Source organism: Meles meles, chromosome 2 (genome assembly GCF_922984935.1).
Source record: "Meles meles chromosome 2, mMelMel3.1 paternal haplotype, whole genome shotgun sequence".
Lineage (NCBI taxonomy): Eukaryota > Metazoa > Chordata > Mammalia > Carnivora > Mustelidae > Meles > Meles meles.
The window spans coordinates 23,558,282-23,581,800 of NC_060067.1; the positions used below are offsets into that span (position 1 = coordinate 23,558,282).

The 23,519-nt window shown below is 37.5% G+C and overlaps 1 protein-coding gene across 1 annotated transcript in view; it reads right to left on the reverse strand.

Annotated features, from left to right (window-relative positions):
* Nucleotides 1-233: 233 nt before the first annotated feature.
* SRP72 (signal recognition particle 72) overlaps nucleotides 234-23,519 on the reverse strand; it is a 29,265-nt gene continuing 5,979 nt past the window's right edge. The window contains exons 4-19 of the mRNA XM_045997677.1: nucleotides 22,663-22,806; nucleotides 22,472-22,583; nucleotides 20,384-20,415; nucleotides 19,618-19,742; nucleotides 19,468-19,525; nucleotides 15,446-15,577; nucleotides 14,286-14,414; nucleotides 12,772-12,844; nucleotides 12,509-12,573; nucleotides 11,036-11,131; nucleotides 9,897-10,000; nucleotides 9,691-9,768; nucleotides 8,598-8,735; nucleotides 4,742-4,779; nucleotides 1,368-1,527; nucleotides 234-747 (exon numbers count right to left, since the gene is read on the reverse strand). Coding sequence (XP_045853633.1) covers nucleotides 570-747; nucleotides 1,368-1,527; nucleotides 4,742-4,779; nucleotides 8,598-8,735; nucleotides 9,691-9,768; nucleotides 9,897-10,000; nucleotides 11,036-11,131; nucleotides 12,509-12,573; nucleotides 12,772-12,844; nucleotides 14,286-14,414; nucleotides 15,446-15,577; nucleotides 19,468-19,525; nucleotides 19,618-19,742; nucleotides 20,384-20,415; nucleotides 22,472-22,583; nucleotides 22,663-22,806 — 1,662 coding nt within the window. The 3' untranslated portion in view covers nucleotides 234-569. The remainder of the gene's footprint in view (nucleotides 748-1,367; nucleotides 1,528-4,741; nucleotides 4,780-8,597; nucleotides 8,736-9,690; nucleotides 9,769-9,896; nucleotides 10,001-11,035; nucleotides 11,132-12,508; nucleotides 12,574-12,771; nucleotides 12,845-14,285; nucleotides 14,415-15,445; nucleotides 15,578-19,467; nucleotides 19,526-19,617; nucleotides 19,743-20,383; nucleotides 20,416-22,471; nucleotides 22,584-22,662; nucleotides 22,807-23,519) is intronic.

Here is a 23,519-nt window from a genome sequence, read left to right on the forward strand (position 1 = left end):
TAAGACATAATTTAAAGTGGGATTTGATAGGAAAAAATATCTTCGGGCTCCAGTTGTAATAGAAGTAGCTTCTGTTTAAATCCTAGGAAATTCTGGATAACATGCCTTGTCTGTGGAACGCTCAGAAGATTCCACTTTCAGTCTCCTAAGGCCTCCTAAGACATAATTTAAAGTGGGATTTGATAGGAAAAAATATCTTCGGGCTCCAGTTGTAATAGAAGTAGCTTCTGTTTAAATCCTAGGAAATTCTGGATAACATGCCTTGTCTGTGAAACTGAAAAAACACCGGATCACAGCGCACAAAGAGAAAGAATGCAACAGAGATCAAGGTAGGAAAATGCCCAATTATTTTGAATCCTTATCATCTGTGCAAAGCTAGGTGGTAAAAGTAGGCCACGTCTGACTAGGCAGAGTTTGAGCAAGATGTTTTCCTGTGTGATACACAAGAAAAATCATTTCAGGAAAGTGTGGGAATGGGAGAGGGAGTAGCTCTGTGCTTCTTGCTGTGTTACTTTTATTATGTTCCTAGTGTCAGTGAGACTAAAAATAGCCTGCAAAGAATGTTCTCATCACCAGCCACCTTTTCCACCTTTCTTCTTTTTCTGTTGCTGTTTCTTTTTTGTTGCTGGAGCCCCTGCAGGTTTCTGGTGTCTTGGGGGTATGATATTACTTGTAGATGCTGAAGCTGTTGCTGCGCTGCCAGGTCTTGGGGAAGTTGGTGGGCTGCTCACAGTTTTACTGGCGTCCCTGAAATCATCAGATCAGGAGAGTGCTGGTCATTCATATATTCAACAAAGGAAAGGACTAAAAAAACATATGTATGGGATTTCACTTTCTACTCCTAACAACCTCCCACACATATTCTATGTATTTTAAAGAGGGCTCCCCAATTTCCTATCCATTTTTCTTTGGAATACAATATTTACTGCTTTATAATTAAAGTAATATATGGTTCATGCCAATTTTTAGAAAGCATAGGAAAAAAAATTTAAATGACTCATAACCTTACAACGTAAGAATAACTTGTTTAGTAACATTTTTAATAATTCTAGTCATCTTATTTATAGTACTGTTGTTCTTTATACTCATTAGTTGAAGGACTCAGTGAATTTAGCTTCCTTTTGAAGATACGGGAATCCTAACATCTACAATACAATTCTATAATCCTAATATTTACTATATAATCAAACAGAAACACCACCTTTTCTTTCCTTTACACATACATACTGCCAAAACACTTATTAAAGATAACTGACTGTACTCCTTATGCTTAAAATATATCTTAAAAATTCTTACTGATACTGAGTCCATCTGAAAAAGAATCAACCTATGCTCTGAGTGACTTCAATTGAGGAGCAATGACTTACAGTTCAGATGAAGCTCCTGCAGTTGCTCCCTGGGTCCCTTTTCCAATCTGATCCTTCTTTTTACCCTTCTTTCTTCCCCGGTAGTAAGAACGTTCTCGCATTGGTAGCCATCTTTCTGGGTCTGGGGTCACCTTTGGGTCATAATTCTTAGGCAATTTTCCTGTATAATAAGCGATAAAGAAATAAGATATGTCCATAATGTTTTCAAGATAGTTTGCTTAAAGAATGTGTCCTGGCCTGGGAATAAGTAACATTAAAACTGGAATAAGTTCATCTGAGAAAGTTTTATTTGTATAATCTAGCCAGGGAAAAAGACCTTATTAAGCATGATACAAAATTAAGAAGCCATCAAAAAAAAAGCCATCAAAAAAAAAAAAAACTTCACATATGTATCTACTAAAAAATTTTTTTTTAAAGTTTATTTTTAAGTAATCTCTATACCTAAAGTGAGGCCCAAACTCACAACCCTAAGATCAAGAGTTCTGACTGAGCCAGACAAGTGCCCCTATATACAAAATGTTTAATTTCATTTGGTAAGAGATACATTTTTAATGGAAATAACAAAAAATTTGCATATCATAAAACAGAGTGGACTTAATAATAATCAAACAAATCAAATCAAATAATAAAATCTTAATAATAATCAATAGATAAATCATGCAAAGAATGGGCACTGCTGTAATTTGGGTAAGCCAGGAGAAACTGAAGTCCATAATCAAGTGAAAAAATACTACCTCACTAATTATAAATGAAAAAGACAGCAAAATTCTATCAAACTAACAAATATTAAAAGCAGTAACAATACCCAGTGTTGATGAGATAGTGAGAAATCCTCAAACACTATGGCAGAAGTGTACAATGGTATAGCCTTTGTAGAGAGCAATTTAATTTGGCAGTACTAGTCAAAATTTACACTTCTAGAAATTTATCCTGAAGCTACCCATTAGACACAAAGTTATGTGCAAGAATATGGGGGCACCTTGGTGACTCAGTCAGTTCAGCATCCAACTCTTGATGCTGGCTCAGGTCATGATCTCAGGATGGTGCGACTGAACCTGTTGGGCTCCATGCAGAGTGGGGAGTCTCCTTTTCTCTCTGCCCTCCACCCTGCTTGCACTTTCTCTAAAATAAATAAATCTAAAAAAAAAGGAATATTCTCTATGGTATTCTTTAAAATAATAAACTAACTTGGGGCACCTGGGTGGCTCAGCCGTTAATCATCTGCCTTTGGCTCAGGTCATTGTCTCATGATCCTTGCTCAGCAGGAAGCCTGCTTCCCCCTCTCCCACTCCCCCTGCTTGTGTTCCCTCTCTCACGGTGTCTCTCTCTGTCAAATAAATAAATCAAATCTTAAAATAAATAAAGTGTCTATCAATAGGAGAATTATTAAATAAACTACAGTATGCCTATATTCAAAGAAGCTATAGCTATGGGGACACTTGGGTGGCTCAGTTGGTAAAGCATCTGCCTTTGGCTCAGGTCACTATCCCAGGGTCCTAGGACTAAATCCCACATTAGGCTCCTGGCTCAGATGGGGTCTTGCTTCTCCCTCTGCCTGCTATTCCCACTGCTTGCTCATGCTCTCTCTCTCACCTTCCCTGCCCCCAATAAAAAACAAATCTTAAAAAAAAAAAAAAATTAGAAGCTATAGCTATCGGTTAAAAAGTACATTTACATTTAATAATTTGGAGAAATGTCTGCACAATACACTCTAAAGTAGAAGATTAAAACAAATTATTCTGACGACATTGTTGGTATCAAATTTTGTAAAAAAACTTTTATTGACTGAGCATGTAAATGTGTAATAATACATGTTTCTATATACAAAAAAGTTAAATTGTAATTATCTCTGGGAGTATGAATTTTGGGGGAATTTTCCATGCTTTATTGCCATTGTTTGTTTGTTTTTAAGATTTTATTTATTTATTTGACAGAGAGAGAGATCACAAGTAGGCAGAGAGGCAGGTAGAAAGAGGGGGAAGCAGGCTCCCTGTCGAGCAGAGAGCCTGATGTGGGGCTCAATCCCAGGACCCTGAGATCATGACCCGGGCCGAAGGCAGAGGCTTAACCACTGACCCACCCAGGTGCCCCGCTTTATTGCCATTGTATAATGATGGAAGTTTTGTTTTTAGAATAAGCGTATATCACTTCTAAGTTTTAAAAAATACCCATTTGGAAACCACAAAAAATAGAAAAAAAGTGAAATTGCAGGCTATTACTACCTGTAGTTATCAGTTATTCCCTTGCAATATTACTAATACATAAAACAAATACTTAGCATTTGACTCAATCTCAGGTTTGTGGAGTTCAAGCCCCATATTGGGCATGGAGCCTATTTAAAAATAAATTAAAGAAAGAAGGAAAGAAGGAAAGACAGACAGAACGAATCTGATTTATAGCAGAGATTTCCCAGACTCAGGAACAGGTAGATGGCTCCAGGGATAACGTCTGACTAGTTGAAGCCAAACATGGTAATTCTACCTACTCTTGCCAGGAATTAAAAACAAGGCCTAAACCAATCAATGCATGTCATTCCCCTGGTTAATAGTTCAGGCTTGGACACTCACCTACGTTGGCCCGTGAGATTAATCAGAAAGACATGACAACTGCAGAAAGGCCCTCTTTGAACTGCTGGATATAAGTGACAAGCCTGGGGGTGCCTGGGTGGTGCAGTCAGTTGAGCATCCAACTTTTGGTTTCGATCTTAGGGTCATGAGACTGAGCCTTGTGTTGTGCTCCACACTCAGCCTGGAGTCTGCTTGGGACTCTCTTTCCCTTACCCACTGCCCCTGCCCTCCCCCACCCCAACCTGCACTCTCTAAAATAAATCTTAAAAAAAGAAAAAAGACAAGCCCTGACCGTTGCTAACAAACATATGACTCTAATGGGATTCAGTTTTGTATACAGACAAATAAAGAAATACAATTTCTAGATCAGTAAAGCTTTCCTATACATAACCATTTTCATAAACAGCCAGTCTGTTTGTAGCTGAAAGCAGCCTAAAGAATAAAGGGCTTACTATGTACAAGGCATCATTCTGAGATCTTTACATGTGGTATCTAATTTAATTCCATGAGGTATATAATTATCACATTCCATTTTATAGATGAAAAATTCGGGCAGGTATGTTAAGCAATCCGTTTAGTCACAACAAAAGAGCAATGTTAACTACAGCAACAATCTGAATTCAGGCAATCGAACTCTCCAGAGCTGTAGTTTTTTTAAAAAATTAAATATTAGCTATAGTCAAGATAAGCATCACTGTTCAAAGACAGTAGAGAGAATGGTATTTTTGTCCGAAGACTTTTATACTGGGCTAAACTCAAGCTTTTATCTTGTAAAAGATAAAGATAAAAAAAAGAAAAAATCCTTACCCTTCTTTTTTTTCTTCTTCTTTTTCAAATCTCCCTGTCTACAAAGAGAAGAAAAATCATTACCATTGGCATGATAAAATAGTAACACAGCATTAAACATGTGCAGTATAGTGAGCTGGGCACTTTATCCTTAGGCATTTAAGATTTGGCTCTGTCTCACCAAAGTTAATGTTAACTAGCTGGGATATTAACACTGGTTAAGTTTACTTTATTTATTTATAAAAAGATTTTATTTATTTGACAGAGACAGAGACAGCAAGAGAGGGAACACAAGCAGGGGGAGTGGGAGAGGCAGAAGCAGGCTTCCCGCTGAGCAGGGAGCGCGATACTGGGCTCGATCCCAGGACCCTGAGATTATCACTTGAGCGGAAGGCAGACACTTAAGGACTGAGCCACTCAGACACCCAAATACTGGTTAAGTTTAATCAAGCTTCACACACTGTAGTTTTTAGAAAATGGTTTTAAAGAGAGGATTAGCAAGGTTTTCAGAAAATAGATATCATTCATACTGCCATACATTAAGTCTATGCAAAAAGAGAAGAAATCTGCATAAGCATGAAAATCGATAATACTACTTTAAATTACATGTTTGGCAAAACTAGACAACAAATAACTAAACTCTTAGGCAAAAGAACATGTATGGTATCATACATGCAGAGACTATCTTTGGGAGGGCATGTAAGACAAATAGCATTGGTTGTGATTGTGGAGAGAGGAGAGCCCACAGGGATGGGAAGAAGTGTTCACTTTGTGTTTTTATCTTCCAAATCTTAAACCTGGTGAGTTTGCTGAATCCTTAAAAATCTTTATTAGATACACTTAAAAAAGGGGAAGGTGCCTGGGTGGCTCAGTCACCTGAGCCACCTGAGCCACAGGTGTCTGCCTTAAGCTCAGGTCATGATCTCAGAGTCTGGGATGGAGCCCATCAGACTCCCTGCTAGCTGGGAAGCCTGCTTCTCCCTCTCCCACTGCTTGTGTTCCCTCTCTCGCTCTCTCATCCTCTGTCAAATAAATAAATAAATAAAAATCTTAAAAAAAAAAAAAAAAGGGGGGGAAGGGGTGCTAAAAGGAGCATGAGAAATTAAAAAAAAACACTTCAGAATAATTAAGTACTCTGACGGCTATAAGAGGAAGACATAAAAATATCTCTGTACATAATCATATGTGATATGCCTCTGTGGTCTATGGGAACTATGAAACATTGAACTAAAAAGATGAGACTGTGAACTGAAAAGATGAGACAGCAACAATTTCTGCCGAAAATTCATTCTATCAAGCCATTCAATTGTGGAAATTCTTTCAGGGTATCCTGAAGAATAAGAAACTCAACACACAGTGTTGTACTTTAAAGACCTTCATCTCTCACCGGGACTATGAAACAGCCTTCTAAACTGTCTCTCTACAAATCACTCTCCAGCCATGGAGTGAAGCATCTGCCTTCACCTTGGGTTGTGATCCCGTGGTCCTGGGACCAAGTCCGGCATCATGCTCCTTACTCAGAAGCCTACTTCTCCCTCTGCCTGCAATTTCCCAAAGGTTCTCTGCCTTTTGTTACTTATTTGCCTTTGCTCACACTTGACCTAATTCATCCCCCTCAAGAGTCAACACAATCACCTCTTCCATGAGGTGATTTCCTAACCCCCGACCATCCTCAGGAAGGACTATACCATCCCCTCCCCCCGCCCCAGGGTACTCCTCTATGCCCTGCACAATCACAGAACATAAACCTTTATTGCAGTTACTGCAATATTTTCTTCTGCTAGACTTAGGTTCTTTTAAGGGCAAGGACCATAGCTTATTTTTTGTCAACAACATAGTGTATCTTCAAAAGAAACTAAGCCTTTGGGGTACCTGGCTGGCTCAATCAGTAGAGCACGTAACTCATGATCTCAGGGTTGTGAGTTCAAGCCCCGTGTGGGATATAGAGATTACTTAAAAATAATATCTTTAAAAAAAAACAAAAACCTAAACTTTTGTATCGAAAAGTTAGCTTAAAAGCCTTTAATAATGCCTAATGAAAATAATGTGATGACATTTAAAAGCCTTAATAATTGACTAAGGAAAAGGAGAGGATTAAAGAACTAGAAAAGAACTATATTCTTACTAATTATTCAACTCTGAAAGAGGAAAAATAAATACTGAAATTAAATAGGGGGCACTGGGTGGCTCAGTCAGGTAGGCAACCACCTGAGCATGGATGGATGGGGAGAGGGAGGGGGAGAGAGGGAGAGAGAGAGAGAGAGAGAAGGGAGGGAGGGAGAAGGAGGAAGAAAACCTTTAAGTAGGCATTATTTGAAAATTCCCTTAAGATTTGGCTTCAATTTTTCATTTTGGGGTTCTTTACAAAGTTTGAGGTGGGACTCATATGATGAAATGGAATTTGGGACAAGGTAGTTTTTCTGAGACTCCAGTTCCTAATTTTAGTTTTAAAAATTATGAGCAGGATGCCTGGGTGGCTCAGTAGTTAAGCATCTGCCTTCACCTTGGGTTGTGATCCCGAGGTCCTGGGACCAAGTCCGGCATCATGCTCCTTACTCAGAAGCCTACTTCTCCCTCTGCAATCCCTGCTTCTGCTTGCTAGTCCTCTCTGTGATAAATACTTTAAAAAAAATTTTTTTTGATCTATTATGAGGATGATAATGCTTTTTTACCGGGGTTCATAATGAAGTTACTCATATAGTGTTGCTGATATATTTTTAAGTTCGGAAGAAATTTACATTTCAAACGGCACTCAGAAAAGGAGAAAACAGGGATGCCTGAGTGGCTGTCATTAACCATCTGCCTTCAGCTCAGGTTAGGGTTAGATCTCAGTGTCCTGGGATCAAGCCCCACATCAGGCTCCCTGCTCACCAGGGAGTCTGCTTCTCCCTCACACTCTGGCTCCCCCCACCACCCCACCATTTGTGCTCTCTCTAGCTCCCCCTCTCAATAAATTAAGAAAAAAAAATTTTTTTAAAAAGGTGAAAACCATGAAAGCCACAAATTTGGGGAAGGGTTCTATCTCTTCCATTCTCTATTCATCCCAAGTCCCTATTCATGGAATCTTAAACATTTCACTACAGGCCTCACTGTGTTTCTGAGATGGCCAGTGGGAGAATAATCAGACTTGACTTCTTAAAAGTTAATGAAGCTAGCTCATCTTTCCTCCAAATCAGCAAAATAAACCTCATCTGAACTCAGTATAGAATTACTAAATGATGTGCTAAATATACATCAAAAATTTACAAGTAAATAAAGTAGGGGACAACCAGCTAATGGAATACTATGCATAAAAAGAACGAAATATGTCTATATTAAGCATATGGAAAAGGGACACCTGCGTAGATCAGTTAAGTGTCTGACTTAGGCTCGCTCAGGTCATTATCTCAGGTCCTAGGACTGAGCCCTGCCTTGGGCTCCGTGCTTCTCCCTCTGCCCCTCACCCCTGCTCATGCTCTCTTTCTCTCAAACAAATAAATAAAATCTTAAAAAAAGAAAAAAAGAACATGGAGGAATCTTCACAATTTAATTAAAGAAAGCAAGGTGGAAAGCAGTTAAGTACAATGCAATCCCCCTCTGTAAAAAAACAATAAATAAATTTCAGAAATCCAAGGAAAATATTTCTAAAGCACCTTTGTGTACAAAGACAAAGAAGATCCTGAAGGATATACACTCAATACAAAAGGTTCATTTGGGGGTGCGATGGGGGGAAGGGGTAAACAGGACCAGGACTAAGAATTGGGTACAGCAAAAAAAGAGGGTAAAAAGAAACAAGAGGGACTTAACCTTTATTCACGAGGAATTTTCAGAGAATGTATTTTTCATTCCTTATGTAATTTAAAGTCCACATTAGTGAATGTTACAACAAAAATATTACCCTTGCTCCTTTGGTTGGCTATCTCCGGCAACTTTTCCACCCTTTTTCCGAATGTAAGTAGCACCAGGAGAATTTTCAAGAGCCTCCACATCTACTTTTAGAGACATGCTATCTGACGAGGGCAGGTGTTTACTAAGGCTGGGATCAAACAGGAGTTCAGGAACACAATGTATACACATATATATGTCTGCCAAAAGAAAGTCTTTTTTAAAAAAAATACCCTTTCTCAAAAGTGAAAAAAAAAATGTTCTCAAATCTTCTATAGAATAACATATTAGGGGCGCCTGGGTGGCTCAGTCCGTTAAGCACCTGCCTTCGGTTCAGGTCATGATCCCAAAGTTATGGAACTGAACCCCTTATTGGGCTCCCTCTGCTTCTCCCTATGTCCCTCACCTCCGCTCGTACTGTCTCTCTAATAATAAAATTTAAAAAATAAATAACAAATCAGTTGATAAGTTCAATTATATATTACATACCCTGAAAAAATAAATCATAATCTAATCACCTATTCGTTAGCTCAGTGCTGTACTTCAAGATGGGGGGTTAATAAAATCTCTACTCCAAAACAACTACCAAACATAGATTTGCTCACTACAAAGGTCTGACTTGTGGCTACTACCATGACTCCACCTTGGGTTTGGGAGTACACCCGGAGGAGACTATGATCCAAACTCAGCCAATCAGGGCACTGAATCTCTTATCTTCAGTAACTGTTAAGCATGTGATTTAAGGTAGTTCAATGAGAATGACATTTCAGAATCTTTCACAACTAACCCAAATAAAATATGCTTTTTCTTTTTCTTTCTTTCTTTTTTTTTTTTTTGCTGCTGGACTTGAACCTGAAGAGCTATAAACTGCATCTTGACTTCATTTTTGCTTCTGGATCACACCATATCCCAAATTGGATCTATTACTGTATTTTTCAATCATGTTGACCAATAAATTCTCATTTTTGCTCTTACTAATTAAGAGTGCTCCGTTTGTTTGCTGAAATTTACAACAGAAAAAGCCATGGTCGAAATAGGTATTGGAAGGGATCTAGCATGCTACTTGGGAACTGTCTGGAACAATAATAAAAAGGTCAAAAGGATACGCTTTTGCCTTCTCAGGATCTACAAGTGAGTAAGCAGAAATAAGCTGCGCCAGGGTGTGAATATCTTTTGGATTTTGTCTAAAAGAAAAAAAAAAGTAAGTTAGTGAACAGTTTATGAAACTGGAAAAAATAAGCAAAATAACCTCCTTGTATCAAATAACAGCAATAAAATTTGCATTTTTACATCTTCAGCTTTTAGAACTTACTTCCATAGCTGTTCTAGGTCACTAATTGCCTCTTTCTTCCGCCCATATTTGAGTTTGAAGTTTGCAGCTTCTCTTATCAAGGACAAATGAGCAGAAGATTTGGGCTAGAAGTCAATAAAAACGGAAAAAATTTTAACTTAGGTATCTACCAAGCACGTGAAGTTACTATATTCATTAGACCCTTAAGATGGGCCATCTATTAAATTCCTCAAAGTTTTATTGAATGAGCCAAACAACAACAACAAAATCACACAAACATACAGGGAGGGAGGTAGACAAATTATACAAGTGATGGCGAATTTTTCAGTGTATGAATTTGGACCACAGCCTATCTTGTTTTAGATTGTCCACAACTAGAAATATTTCCTTATAACCAAATCTTAGAGATATGTCACCACAGTTCTCAACATTAATGCCGGATTTCCCAGAACACTGCTATCCCTCTACTGTCAACACTGCCAACAGTATAACTGCCACCTGTGTGCGTGTGTACTTATAAGCTGGATACTGCCTATACAGAGACTCATACTGGAACAAATGAAGATGTTCCTGTTCCATGTAAACATGAGATACAATTTTCTTTTTTAAAAAGATTTTATTTATTTACTTGACAGACAGAAAGAGAGAACAAGAAGGCAGAATGGCAGGCAGAAGGAGAGGGAGAAGCAGGCTCCCCGCTGAGCATGGAGCCAGATGTGGGGCTCAATCTCAGGACCCTGGGATCAGGACCTGAGCCGGAGGGGGACGCTTAATGACTGAGCCACCCAGGCGCCCCGTGAGATACAATAATTGCACGTACTGATGTTCCACCACTTACTGCCATCCACAAGCTCTCTAGCCACTAAAGATGAGCACTCCCATATGTATGCATGTATTATTTTTTGAGATTATACACAAATACACACAACAAACCAGAAAGGACTTCAAAACCATAACTGAGCTTCTTTTTCATTTTGAAATAATTCTTATTTCTAGCAGCTTTATTTGGATCTGGTATACTTAAAAAAATTCATTTGACAATCTAACAGTATTCCATTCTTTAAATAGTGACTTGGAATATTTCAATTCTTGTAACTTGAGCTCACTCCTACACCTTTTTATTTTTAGATAGAAACATGCCCTCAAAACAATTTACTTACCTGATGATTTTGATACCACTGGATAGCTTGTGTGAAGACCTCAATGGCACTATCGATATCCTCCTCATGGCTGTACATAGTCACTAATGCAGATACCTACCCAGACAAAAGTATAAATTAATGAATAAAATTTCCCCTCCTCTCCCAGAATAAGCTTTTTGAGAATGAAAAAATTAGGAAAAAACAGCAAATAAAAGTTGTTAGGCTCTCTGTCTGAACCAAATTTATCATAAAAATTATGATCTTTCTAGGCCAAAATAACTAGAAATACCATATACAACAATGGTTCTTAAATACAAAGGTAGTTATCTATAAAACATAACTTTCCTCTTAAACCAGTGCCAGTTCACAGTTTGTTACTAGTGCATAGCAAGGTAAGTGTAACAGTTGAGAATAAGTGCTTAGAAAATTAGTTTATATAATAAAACACTGCTGGGGCATCCAATGTGTGATCAGTGAGGTACACACCAGTGTGGCTAAATTTCCATGATAAGTTCTATCTGGCCTGAGCTACAAAAGGCCAGTGAAAAGCTTGCCTTCGTGTGTTGGAGGGACAGCAAGGAGACCCATGTGGCTAGAGTAGAATGAGAGTAGGAGGAGCAACATGAGATGAGGACAGAAAGGAACAGAAACAAGAAGCTGGATCGTTGAGAAAATCATTAAAACTGATGAACCTCTGGCTAAATTGATCAGAAAACAAAAAAGAAGACCCGAATAACCAGTACCAGGAATGAGAGAGAGAGAAAGGGATAAATAGGAAATACCTGAACAACTTTTATGCCAGTAAGTTCCACAATGATGAAATGGACAGATTTCTTGAAAGGTAACAGAAGGCCAGATATGAAATTTTAGAAATTTGTATTTGATTCTAATATAGAATAAGTGTAGTCCAGTCTTGAAAATGTTAATCTTCAAAGGAGAAAGCATTATCATAATAGTATTATATATTTAATGAGTGCCAACTGTAAATGAGCTGTATTAGAGGATACAGATATGAATAAAAGTCCCTAATCAATAAATGTATATACCACCACCAACAGCATTAGTCTCTTTTGAAACAGATGCTTTCACAGCTATATTGGTGATTTAAATCTGTGATGACTGAATCAACACAGAACTAAAAACTACATTTATTAGCCACTATCACTAAATTTTTTTAACTCAAAATATCACACTGAAGACATGATAAAAAAATTTAGGCTAAGAAATTCCCTATACGGGTCTTAGGTTATTTAAGGTTGGCTTTTAGTGATAATATAAGGCTTAAATAGTGCCTGGCATATTTGCCTGAATAATAAACCAATCCAAAGCAGAACACAAAATGATATTAAATGCAGACCAGATAAGTAACTTATTTTCACTACTACTCCTACATTATGAATAAACAGAAATTAAATACAAAGAAACATCAAACGTACCAATAGACTATATAATTCCACTACTTTTATGGTCTTATTTTAGTTATAAACTTACCATGCCTGGTTTATGCTTTAACTCTTCTATGCTTCTCAATATTAGACATGCTTTGGATATATTACCTTAAGAAATTAAAAACATCATCATCATTATCACACTGAAGTAAGCTTATTACTAAAAATTTAAGTCCTGTTTTGTAGAATCTCAAAAAAAACTTTTTTGCCAATTTTTTAAAACCACACAGTTCACAACTACTTCAGAAACAATTCAACCATGTTTCCATTAAAATATTTTAATCATGATGAAATAATTATTAATACCTTGGGAAATTTTCAGCTGTGCCATGGTCAGCTTAATTTCAGCTGCATTTTCTGGATGCTGATCTGAAAACTCCTAAAACATTTTTAGTTGGAGGAAAAAAAAAACACCACAATTTACACAACTAACAACACACAGTTCAATTATCACTTCTACACAGAACTTAAAATCCAGTGTTTTGTTTCATTTTTTAAAGATCTTGTTTATTTATTTGACACAGAAAGAGATCACAAGTAGGCAGAGGCAGGCAGAGAGAGGGGGAAGCAGGCTCTCCACTTAGCAGAGAGTCCAATGCGGCGCTCCATCCCAGGACCCTGACACCAGGACACGAGCCAAAGGCTGAGGCCCAACCAACTGAGCCACCCAGGTGTCCCTAAAATCCAGTTTTAAAATATTAAAGTCTGGTTTCAGGTCAAAATTGTAATTCTGGAAAAATTTTGAAACAAAATTTGAAAAGTTTTGTTTTAAAATTATGCTCTGGGGGGCGCCTGGGTGGTTCAGTGGGTTAAAGCCTCTGCCTTCAGCTCAGGTCATGATCTCAGGATCCTGGGATCAAGCCCTGCATCCCGCATCCCCGCATGCATCCCGCATCCCCGCATCGGGCTCTCTGCTCAGCAGGGAGCCTGCTTCCCTTCCTCTCTCTCTGGCTGCCTCTCTGCCTACCTGTGATCTCTGTCTGTCAAATAAATAAATAAATAATTTAAAAAAAATAAAATAAAATAAAATTATGCTCTGAAAGTGTAATAATACCAAGTTCCAGGAAATCACTAATAGAGAAATAATAAGATTACTACATAGTTTTGTTTGTTTAAATAAGATAACTCAAACAGATGCTGCCTCCTTACTGAGGATCCCTGCTCGGCAATTTTGCCCTTCAGGATGGTCCTAATTTTACCCTGTTCAACTTTCCGGGATACTGAACCCTCAGGAATTTCAAACATGTAATCTAACAACTGATTTAGGATGATGAAAACCAAGTTAGTACCTCTGTGTTGTTTGAGGTTTTAAACTGGGACTCATTGGAAAATACATACTGGAAAAAAGAGGCTAAGCATACTCTGGCACATAAACCTGAAACAAACCTTTAACTCATGCTAAATTGATCTTCAAATGAAAACCATTCTTCAGGTTTATGGTAAACATCTACTAATGCAAATGTTTTTTAAAATTTTTTTTAAAGTAGGCTCCCGGCCCAACGTGGAGCCCAGCACAGGGCCCGAACTCACCACCCTGAGATCAAGACCTGAGCTGAGATCAAGAGTCCGACACTCAACCAACTGAGCCACCCCGGTGTCCCAAAATGTACGCAAATGTAGATAAAACATAAAAGATTAAATGTACACAAAACAAAGCTGTAGCTCAAGAATTCACTACAGTGACACTCTGGAATTTGTCTAGTAATATGTTACCTATTAGTTTTCCCACTTTATTTGCAAGTTTGCAGGCTATTATAATGAAAATGAAACAAGGATGCAACTACATGACACCTCATTAAAAATTCAAATAATTCCTTTACCTGAAGCAGCTCTATTGCTTTTGCATGTTGCTTTTCACGGCAGAGCTGGGCAGCTTGGATTAATACAGGCAGGAGATGCTCAGGACTTTGGGACTGTAAACTGGCAGATATTTTGCGGCACTGTTCTGCCTAAAAAACAGCATTTTCCCCCCACAAAAATAAGCTGGTTAATGAAATTAAACATTAAGTGACTAAAAAGAAAACGAGGGATGGGGGTGGAAGGGAAAGGAGCTCAGCTGAAAGACAATAGTGAAGAACTATCTAGGATAAAGAAGTGGTTTATGGTGTCTATTCTCAATTTTTTCCTGTAAAAAGATTTCCATTTATTGAACTTAAACTATGAGTTGCAAAAGGATTTAGGAAAGGACTAGTTCTTTGGGTAGGGGTGGGGGACAGAAGGAGAAAGAGAGAATCTCAAACAGGTTACACACCCAGCTTAGATTCCAACACCCAGTGAGGGCTTGGTCTCACAACCCTGAGATCATGACCTGAGCCAAAATCAAGAGTTGGATGTGTAACCCACTGAGCCACCCACGCATCCCAGAAAGGACTAGTTCTAAATATTAACTTGGATGCTTAAATTCCAGAGTTTTTGTTTAAAAAAAGAAAATACAAATATCAGCCTTTGCTTAAAAGCAACAAAATGTATAGGTATTTCTTGCCAAAGTATTCAAGAATAACCTGGCTCAGTTCTACATAATAAAAATGTTTCTGCCTCTCACTCTCCCACTGAAAACCTCTGCTATGGAAGAGTATGAAATCTTTAGAATTAATCCGTATTAGAATTAGAATCGACCTCCTCAGCATTTGCAACTTGAATAATTACGCACAAACTATAATGAAAGACAGATCTTGAACCTATAATCACAGTTGACATCTTTGATGATTTCTACTTTAATTCAGAGAGATCAGAAATAAGATGAGAACAGTATCTCACTTACAAGTGTGAAAAGTGCTCTCTTCCTCTTAAAAGGTAGCTACAGACGTTTGCAAATAATTGGGCAAATTACTTGTTTAACAAAATCTATGAAATATGACATTCTGAAACATACAATGGTGTAAGACAAAAAATATACACAGATTGGACTGTTACATCCATTATGCCTCATATGCCATACTCCAAAAGGTTTAGCTAGAGCAATGAGAGATTTGTTACTTACCTGGTTTGTGTACATAGCAAGTAAAGCTTTGTTAAATTCTATAGCTTGCAGCTGTTTCTTAGAAAGCTTAAACTCTACTCCTTCTGCATTGGTTAATTTCACCTTCTTCTTGGAGTCAAAGACATTTTGGTCCTGACAAAGAAAAGGTTCATCTGCCATTAACAGCAATCTCAGACTTTAATCTTTTAACACTTCAAGGCTTTATTCCTCTTCCATTTAGTTATTTTATACACAAGAGAGCTTGGAAGATAATACATCTACCTGGTTAAGTTGTTTAAACCCCTAAAAAATCTGCCTTTGGTTCTTGGTTTTCTTTTGATTTATCCTTCCACTATTAACTGCTTGTTTTGAGCTTCTTGAAGAAAGGTGGACAGAACAAATCTGACACTGGAAATCAGGACTACAAAGGTACAAAGAAAGCTGCAATTTACAAACTATGCCCTTTAGAATTTAGATGACAAATGAGGAAAGTAATTCTTTCCTCTTTGAAACAGTCATTATGTAAGCAAATCATTAAAATTCAGAAATAGATTCACACCCCTTTTGAAACCATTTTTAGCAAAAAAAAAAAAAAAAAAAGCTAATGTAACATAGCTACTGTTTTTCTTTTCCTTAAGGCCCTTCTCACCTATGCAGTAGCTCAAAGAAGCTCAAATTCCCAAACTTTTATGTGCCGCACACACAGTGTTATCTGCCTTTAAAATGTCCTGTTAAGAATTACAGAATGTCGGGTCACCTGGGTGGCTCAGTGGGTTAAAGCCTCTGCCTTCGGCTTAGGTCATGATCTCAGGATCCTGCGATCGAGCCCTGCATCAGGCTCTCTGCTCTGTGGAGAGCCTGCTTCCCACACCCCCCAACCCCCGCCTGCCTGTATGCCTATTTGTGAGTTCTCTCTGTGTCAAATAAATAAATAAAATCTTTAAAAAATATATATTTGCAAATAAGTGATAAACTATGTTTTTCAAACCAAGTCTTCTACTAGTTTGAAGACAAAAGGAGACAAAGAAGATATCTAAAATAAATACGACTTATTCTGAGTTTGAAGCTTCAAACCCCTGTAAAATTATTTTAATGTACAGCAAAAACCTTTCATATATGTTAATTCTTTTTTTTTTTTTTTAAGATTTTATTTACTTGAGAGAGAGAGAGAGAAAGCACAAGCTGGGGAGAAGGACAGAGGGAGAGGGAGAAGCAGACTCCCTGATGAGCAGGGAGCCCAACGCAGGACTAGATTCCAGGACTCCAAGACCATGACCCGAGCTGAAGGCAGACAGTTAACCGACTGAGCCACCCTGTTGCCCCACACATAAATCAATTAAGAAACCAAACTTCTGGGGGCACCTGGGTGGCTCAGTGGGTTAAAGCCTCTGCCTTCAGCTCAGGTCGTGATCCCGGGGTCCTGGGATGGAGCCCCACATCGGGCTCTCCGCTCAGTAGGGAGCCTGCTTCCTCCTCTCTCTCTCTCTGCCTCCTCTCTGCCTACTTGTGATCTCTCTCTGTCAAATGAATAAATAAAATCTTTAAAAAGAAAAAAAAAGAAACCAGATTTCTGGTTGGTTCTCCTCTGTACTCTTTTAATACTTCAATTCATCATGCACACCACTGCCAGACTTCTCTTGAACTTTGCTATCATGGCACTTATTAAAAAATTTGATTTTCAAGGCCTTCTGCACCATACCGTTCAATCTAAACTTTTAAAAATTTTGGGGGCACTTGGGTGGTTCAGTGGGTTAAAAGCCTCTGCCTTCAGCTCGGGTCTCGATCCCAGGGTCCTGGGATCGAGCCCCACATGGGGCTCTCTGCTTAGCAGGGAGCCTGCTTCCTCCTCTCTCTCTGCCTGCCTCTCTGCCTACTTGTGATCTTTGTCAAATAAATAAATAAAATCTTAAAAAAATTTTTAAAAAAATTTTAACTAGCATGTACATATCCTCTTAACTTCTGTTTTCTTACTTTCTTCCCCTAAGTCATAAGTATTTCTCCGTATGTTCATTTGCTTATGCTGTTGTTTAACCTTCAAACCGTAACTCTATTTATCAAGGATCAGCTACAAATTTGCCAGTTCAGAGATCTTTTCTTTCACCAATACTGTAGTTAAAAGTAAAAAATTTAAACATGCACAATTTTTTTTTCAATATCAGAATGAGACTTTTAAATGATGCAATGACTGAGACTGACTTTCATTATTTCTTTTGCATTAGCTATTGAATTCAGCACTATTTTGAATAAAAAGTCTGTTGACTCAAAGTTAGGGCGGTATATCCCTCTCCCTCTGTGATCTCTCTTGCTCTCACTCTCTCTCAAATAAATAAATTTTTTAAAATCTTAAAAAAAGGGACGCCTGGGTGGCTCAGTTGGTTAAGCAGCTGCCTTAGGCTCAGGTCATGATCCCAGCGTCCTGGGATCGAGTCCCACATCGGGCTCCGTGCTCGGCGGGAAGCCTGCTTCTCTCTCTGTCTCTGCCTGCCACTCTGTCTGCCTGTGCTCACTCTGGCTCTCTCTCTCTCTCTGACAAATAAATAAATAAATAAAATCTTTAAAAAAAAAAATAAAAAAAAAAAAAAATAAAATCTTAAAAAAAAAAAAAAGAGATGGGGTGCCTGGGTGGCTCAGTCTTTAAGCACCTGCCTTCAGCCCAGGTCACGATCTCAAAGTCCCAGGATCGAGCCTCCCATTGGGCTCCCTGCTCAGCATAGAGTCTGATTCTCCCGCTCTCTCTGTGATCTCTCTCTCAAATAAAGTTTTATAAAATATATTTTTAAAAAAGTTTGGTATATACTTACAACAAGATTAAGATATCTAGTGTTTCACACACTCTCCTTCCCATAATTGTAACAGGTAAAATGAATTCATCCCCACAGCATTTCAAATAATTCACAAACACAGGCAAGTATATAATGCTGCTAAGATTCAAATGCCAGAATCAATTTTTGAAAACCTAAACCATGCCAAAGTCCTGCAACATGCTCTAACTACTACTCTCTCTAATGCCATTATCTCAGCTCTGGAGCCATCTGAATTTCTGCTATTGGAGGAGGAAGTACCATGAAGGACTTTGTGGAGTCAAGACACTGGAATCTGAATCCAAGTTATACCTCCAACAGGCTGTGACCTTATACAAATTATTTAACTCCTTTTAGCCTCAGATTATATTCCTACAAATTGGAGGCAAGTACTGCCACCTAAAAATATAAAAGATAGCACTTGAAAAATCACAGTTTATCAAAAGAAATCAAATGTTACTTTTCTTTCTTTTTTTTTATTTTTTAAGATTTATTTATTTATTTATTTGACAGAGAGAGAGAGAGGTCACAAGTAGGCAGAGAGGCAGGCAGAGAGGCAGGCAGCGAGGCAGGTAGAGAGAGAAGGGGAAGCAGGCTCCCTGATGAGCAGAGACACTGATACGGGGCTTGATCCCAGGACCCTGAGATCATGACCTAAGCTGAAGGCAGAGGCTTAACCCAGTGAGCCACCCAGGTGCCCCAAATGTTACTTGTTTTCTACTGACTTCAATTTCAACTCTGAAATGTTCTTCCATTAAAACAATGTTCTAAATGGTGGTTAATTTTACTAGTATGGTACTCCTTAGGATTATTTATATTCATACTTGTAATATTTTATATGTGGCTTTGGGGTGGGCATGTCTCCCTTTCCCCAAAATAAAAACCACCAGAAAGAAAAAAATTATATATAGAAAACTTGTCCTCAGACTCACTAGATGAAATGACACATAAAATACACACACATGCTTAGTTTAAAACTCCGAACAATTTATTTTTCAATATATAGAATCTCCACATTATTATAAACTGGGAAAAGGGTAAGACTGTCCAGAGACTGTAACCGCAAAAAAGCTTTATTAGCTGAATACAGCTTTCAGAATCATCATCATGAAAGTTAAGCTGTAATTGTGATTTTGCTATTACCAGACTGTGTTACAGGAAAAAGAAGTTAACCTAGGATGAAGCAGGTAATACGTTTTCAATGTAAAATATAAGTTTAAGAAAGCCATGGATATGCCATACCTTGTTAATAGTAATGATGTTGTTTGCAATCACAGCTAGCAATCCCACATCTGTTGGCCTGTGAACAATAAGCAACAGTCAAAAAGAAACAAACTTTTAAAAGAGGCTTCATCCCCTATAAAAGGTTCTTCATTTTAATAACTTACTTACTTTAGTTTTATTATCTGATTGTAAAGTTGCAACGCTTCCTCTGTACGACCCTGAAGCTGCAGAATATAGGCCATCTGCCCATGAATGATGGCCAGTTCTGCCTGTGGGTCTTCCTCAGTCCCATCCTAAGGAGAAAAAGAAACTTTTTTCCCCCTGTAAATTCTCCAAATCCATCTCTATATTTGCCAAGTATTCCAAACATTCAAAAGATACACAACCTTAAAGAGAACATATGACTTTCAGAAAACTTCCCTTAGAATCAGTTTGCTTAAATTTAGGAATTTGATAAAAGTGATTTCAAAAGCAAATTACTGTGTAAACAGGTGAGCACCAGAAAACAATAAAAGACTGGTGAAAAGGCTAACAACTGTAAGGACTCTATAATGAAACTACTTCATGACTGTCTTTAACACAACTGGAAATCATGACTGTTGGATTATTTGTGGTTCATTTAAGAAATATGCACGGGATTCCTATGAAAGGACCCATATGCAAAGATCTGAGCCTTACATCGAAAACAAGAGAATGAATTTATATTAATATAAATTTAAAATAAAATGTATATGGCATATGAAAATTCTGGTATTATAATTTCCAAGCCTAAGACTCCCATCAAATAATTGATCAAGAGGATTTTTTACTATGATTTATATTTAATAAATCACCACCTATTCCAACAAGTCAATAAATACTACAATGAAGCGCCCTATAAATTTATATTAGTCAGAAGTGTAAAATTTGGGTTTAATAACAGTGGAATACTTACAGAATCTTCTGATAATGAGCGGCGGCAAAGATCTACAGGAAAAAATGATTTTAAAATTAATATTGCAGGGTAACTCCCATTCCTTTCACCATTCTGAAGAGTAAGAATTAAATTCTTGGGCAGATTTCAAGATAATTTTAATAACAAGCAAATTTGTAATTTATTATTAGCATCAACATAAATAATAATAAACATTACATAAATACTATCAGTCCTGGACTATTCTAGCTCTTTGGCATTTTTCTTTCATTTGTAATCTCTAGGTTTAAACAAAAATTTAAGGGCATTGAAAAAATATAAATGCAACAAATGTTCATCGCAAAAAATCAATGAAAAAATGTAGTAAAGACAATAATCCCACCACCAAGAGACAACCACTATTAGTATTTTCATTACTATTTTTAAAATGCAAAGGCACAGCTGCTTTTATTTTTATTTTTTTTAAATATTTTATTTATTTTACAGAGAAATCACAACTAGGCAGAGAGGCAGGCAGAGAGAGAGAAGGAAGCAGGCTCCCTGCGGAGCAGAGAGCCCCGATGCTGGGGCTCGATCCCAGGACCCTGAGATCATGACCTGAGCCGAAGGCAGAGGCTTTAACCCACTGAGCCACCCGTGTGCCCCAACACAGCTGCTTTTAAAATGAAAGTGTGATATTCCATATACTATTTTGAAACCTCCCTTCCCCATTTATTATATTGTGGACATCTTTATAATAAAGATCTACATTTTTATTTTTTTTTAAATCAAGGCTTTTTTTTTTTTAAGATTTATTTGTTTATTTATTTATTTATTTATTTTAGAGATGGGGACAGGGAGGGATGGGAGAAGCAGACTCCCGGCTGGGCATGGAGCCTAATGTGGAGCTAGATCCCAGGACTCATGAGATCATGATCTGAGCCAAAAACCAGAGTAGGACCCTTAACGGACTGAGCCACCCAGGTACCCCTAGATCACATTTTTATTTTAAATGACTGCATAATAGTCTATTCTGTGGTCATGGTAAAACTTAGCCAGTCCTCTTATAGGACAAAAACTCATGATGTTTCTAATTTTTTTCTTTTGTCCATCCCTTCAATTAGCATTCATACAAATACATATATGAATTATCTAAGTATTTCCTTACAATAAATTTTACTTATCTAATTATTGTTAATTATTAATTAATGTAATTATTCCTTCAAAGGAACTCCTTGGATCAAAGGGTATGCAAATTTTAAGATCTTCCAGTATCACCAAATTCCCCACTGCAAAGTCAGTATTACATTAACACTCAAAACTTCCATGTATAAGAATGTCTTTTTCCCACACCACTGTCAATACTGGGTATAATCAAGAAATTATAATTCTCAAGCATACTTTTCTTTTCATGATGCTCCAAATTCTGCTTTTATTTTAACCTTCAACATTTAAAATTGACCCAGCTTCACCTCCGCCGCCTCCTCACCCCTCCCCCGTCACTGCAGTCCCTACATCACTTTTATAACTTCCAGGGAAATATGTATGCAAAAGAAAAGTCTACATATTTCTGGAGTTGAAACCAAACATAAGCTAATAAGACTATTTTTCTTTTTTTCTTAACTAAAAGCTTCAAAGCATGTAAATGTTGTACGTGAAAACAAACTAAGGGGAGTTAAACCGTGCTTGAATGGTGTTACCAATATAAATGCAGTATACACACATAGGCACACTGATTATCACCGTACCTGAATGCCAGCTTAATAATGATAACCAATACTTGTTAGATGCTTATGTTGTATATGCTAGGTACTATTATAAATGCTTGTCATTAACTCAATTTACATTTAATACTCACAGTAACTTATTAAAAAAACCTCAAAAATAAGGTCTGGTATGGATGAAAATGGACAAGTACTCTGGCTTAGGGATTAGACACAATTAGGGGAGATATGCTAAAATGCCAAGAGAAAGGCTAGATGAACTTTGAGAAATTCCCACTGCATCATATAATTTCCAATTATATAGTTTCCAATTATAAATCTCACAAAAATCAAATTCAATTTTTGGAAATAATGTTTTAAGTTATACACACATTACAATTACACATAATTTTAATAAACTTCCAACCTTCAGCTTTTTGCAGGATTTTCATTGCTTGGCTCAGCTGGCCTTGTCCTATCAGAGCACATGCAGCATTGTAGCATAGTTCGTGTGTGCCTTCTTGGAGGCCCAAGTTCTCCTGTCATGGAGCAAAATACCAGTCAAACACTAGACAGGAATCTTATTTCACAGCTGTGTGGGTACACGGGGATACTCACTGGAACAACTTTTTCCCAATTGCTTTGAGCTGCAACTACTGCTGAAAGGTTTGTTTTTCTCTCTTCATCATAATCATCTTGGGAGTTTCGGACGAGATCTCTGTACACCACTAAGCATTCATCATAGCGTTCCAACCGGTATAACTAGAGGGACAAATACCAAGTAAAAGATCAGAGGGGAAGACAAATGTAGTATTATGCCTCAAACATCATATAAACCCTTTTTTGAATCACTAAGTAGGAAAGCTTATTCAGCATGATACAGGCAGTCAACAGTTTTTCCCTTACAATTTTTCAATTAGTTCTGGATGCTACTAACTCTTCCAAAAACTTGGAATGAATGAATCTCTACTGTACTGTAGATCTACAGCCATGATTCAAATAGAAGTCATTGTATTACTTCCTTCCTGAGGTTAGGAAAGTGCCTAAGTGCGTTGTGAAAGAAAACCTGTCCAAAGAAATCACCCTGCTACCTAAATCTGACTTACAATGAAAAAATTTTCCCACCCACAAAACTACTGTTAAGCCCCAGTGAACAGGAACAAAATTAGATGTTATCAAAAGGACTTAATATTTCTTAGAAGTTCACTATATTTAATCTTCATTTCCTTTTCCCAGATAGGGAAAAGCTAGGATAGGGTTAATACCAAGTACACAAAATATAATTCTTGCTTATTTCATTCAAGTTGTTCTCGAAGGGCAATAACAACTGCCACTCTGGGTAAATTAAGTCAACTATAAATGACCAAGACTCTTGCCCTTCATCAAACTCAGAATGTTGGCATTTACCCTAAATTTGTCCAGCTTACCTTAAAAGTTCTTTATAAACCTATAATCCATGAACTTGTCCAAATCTT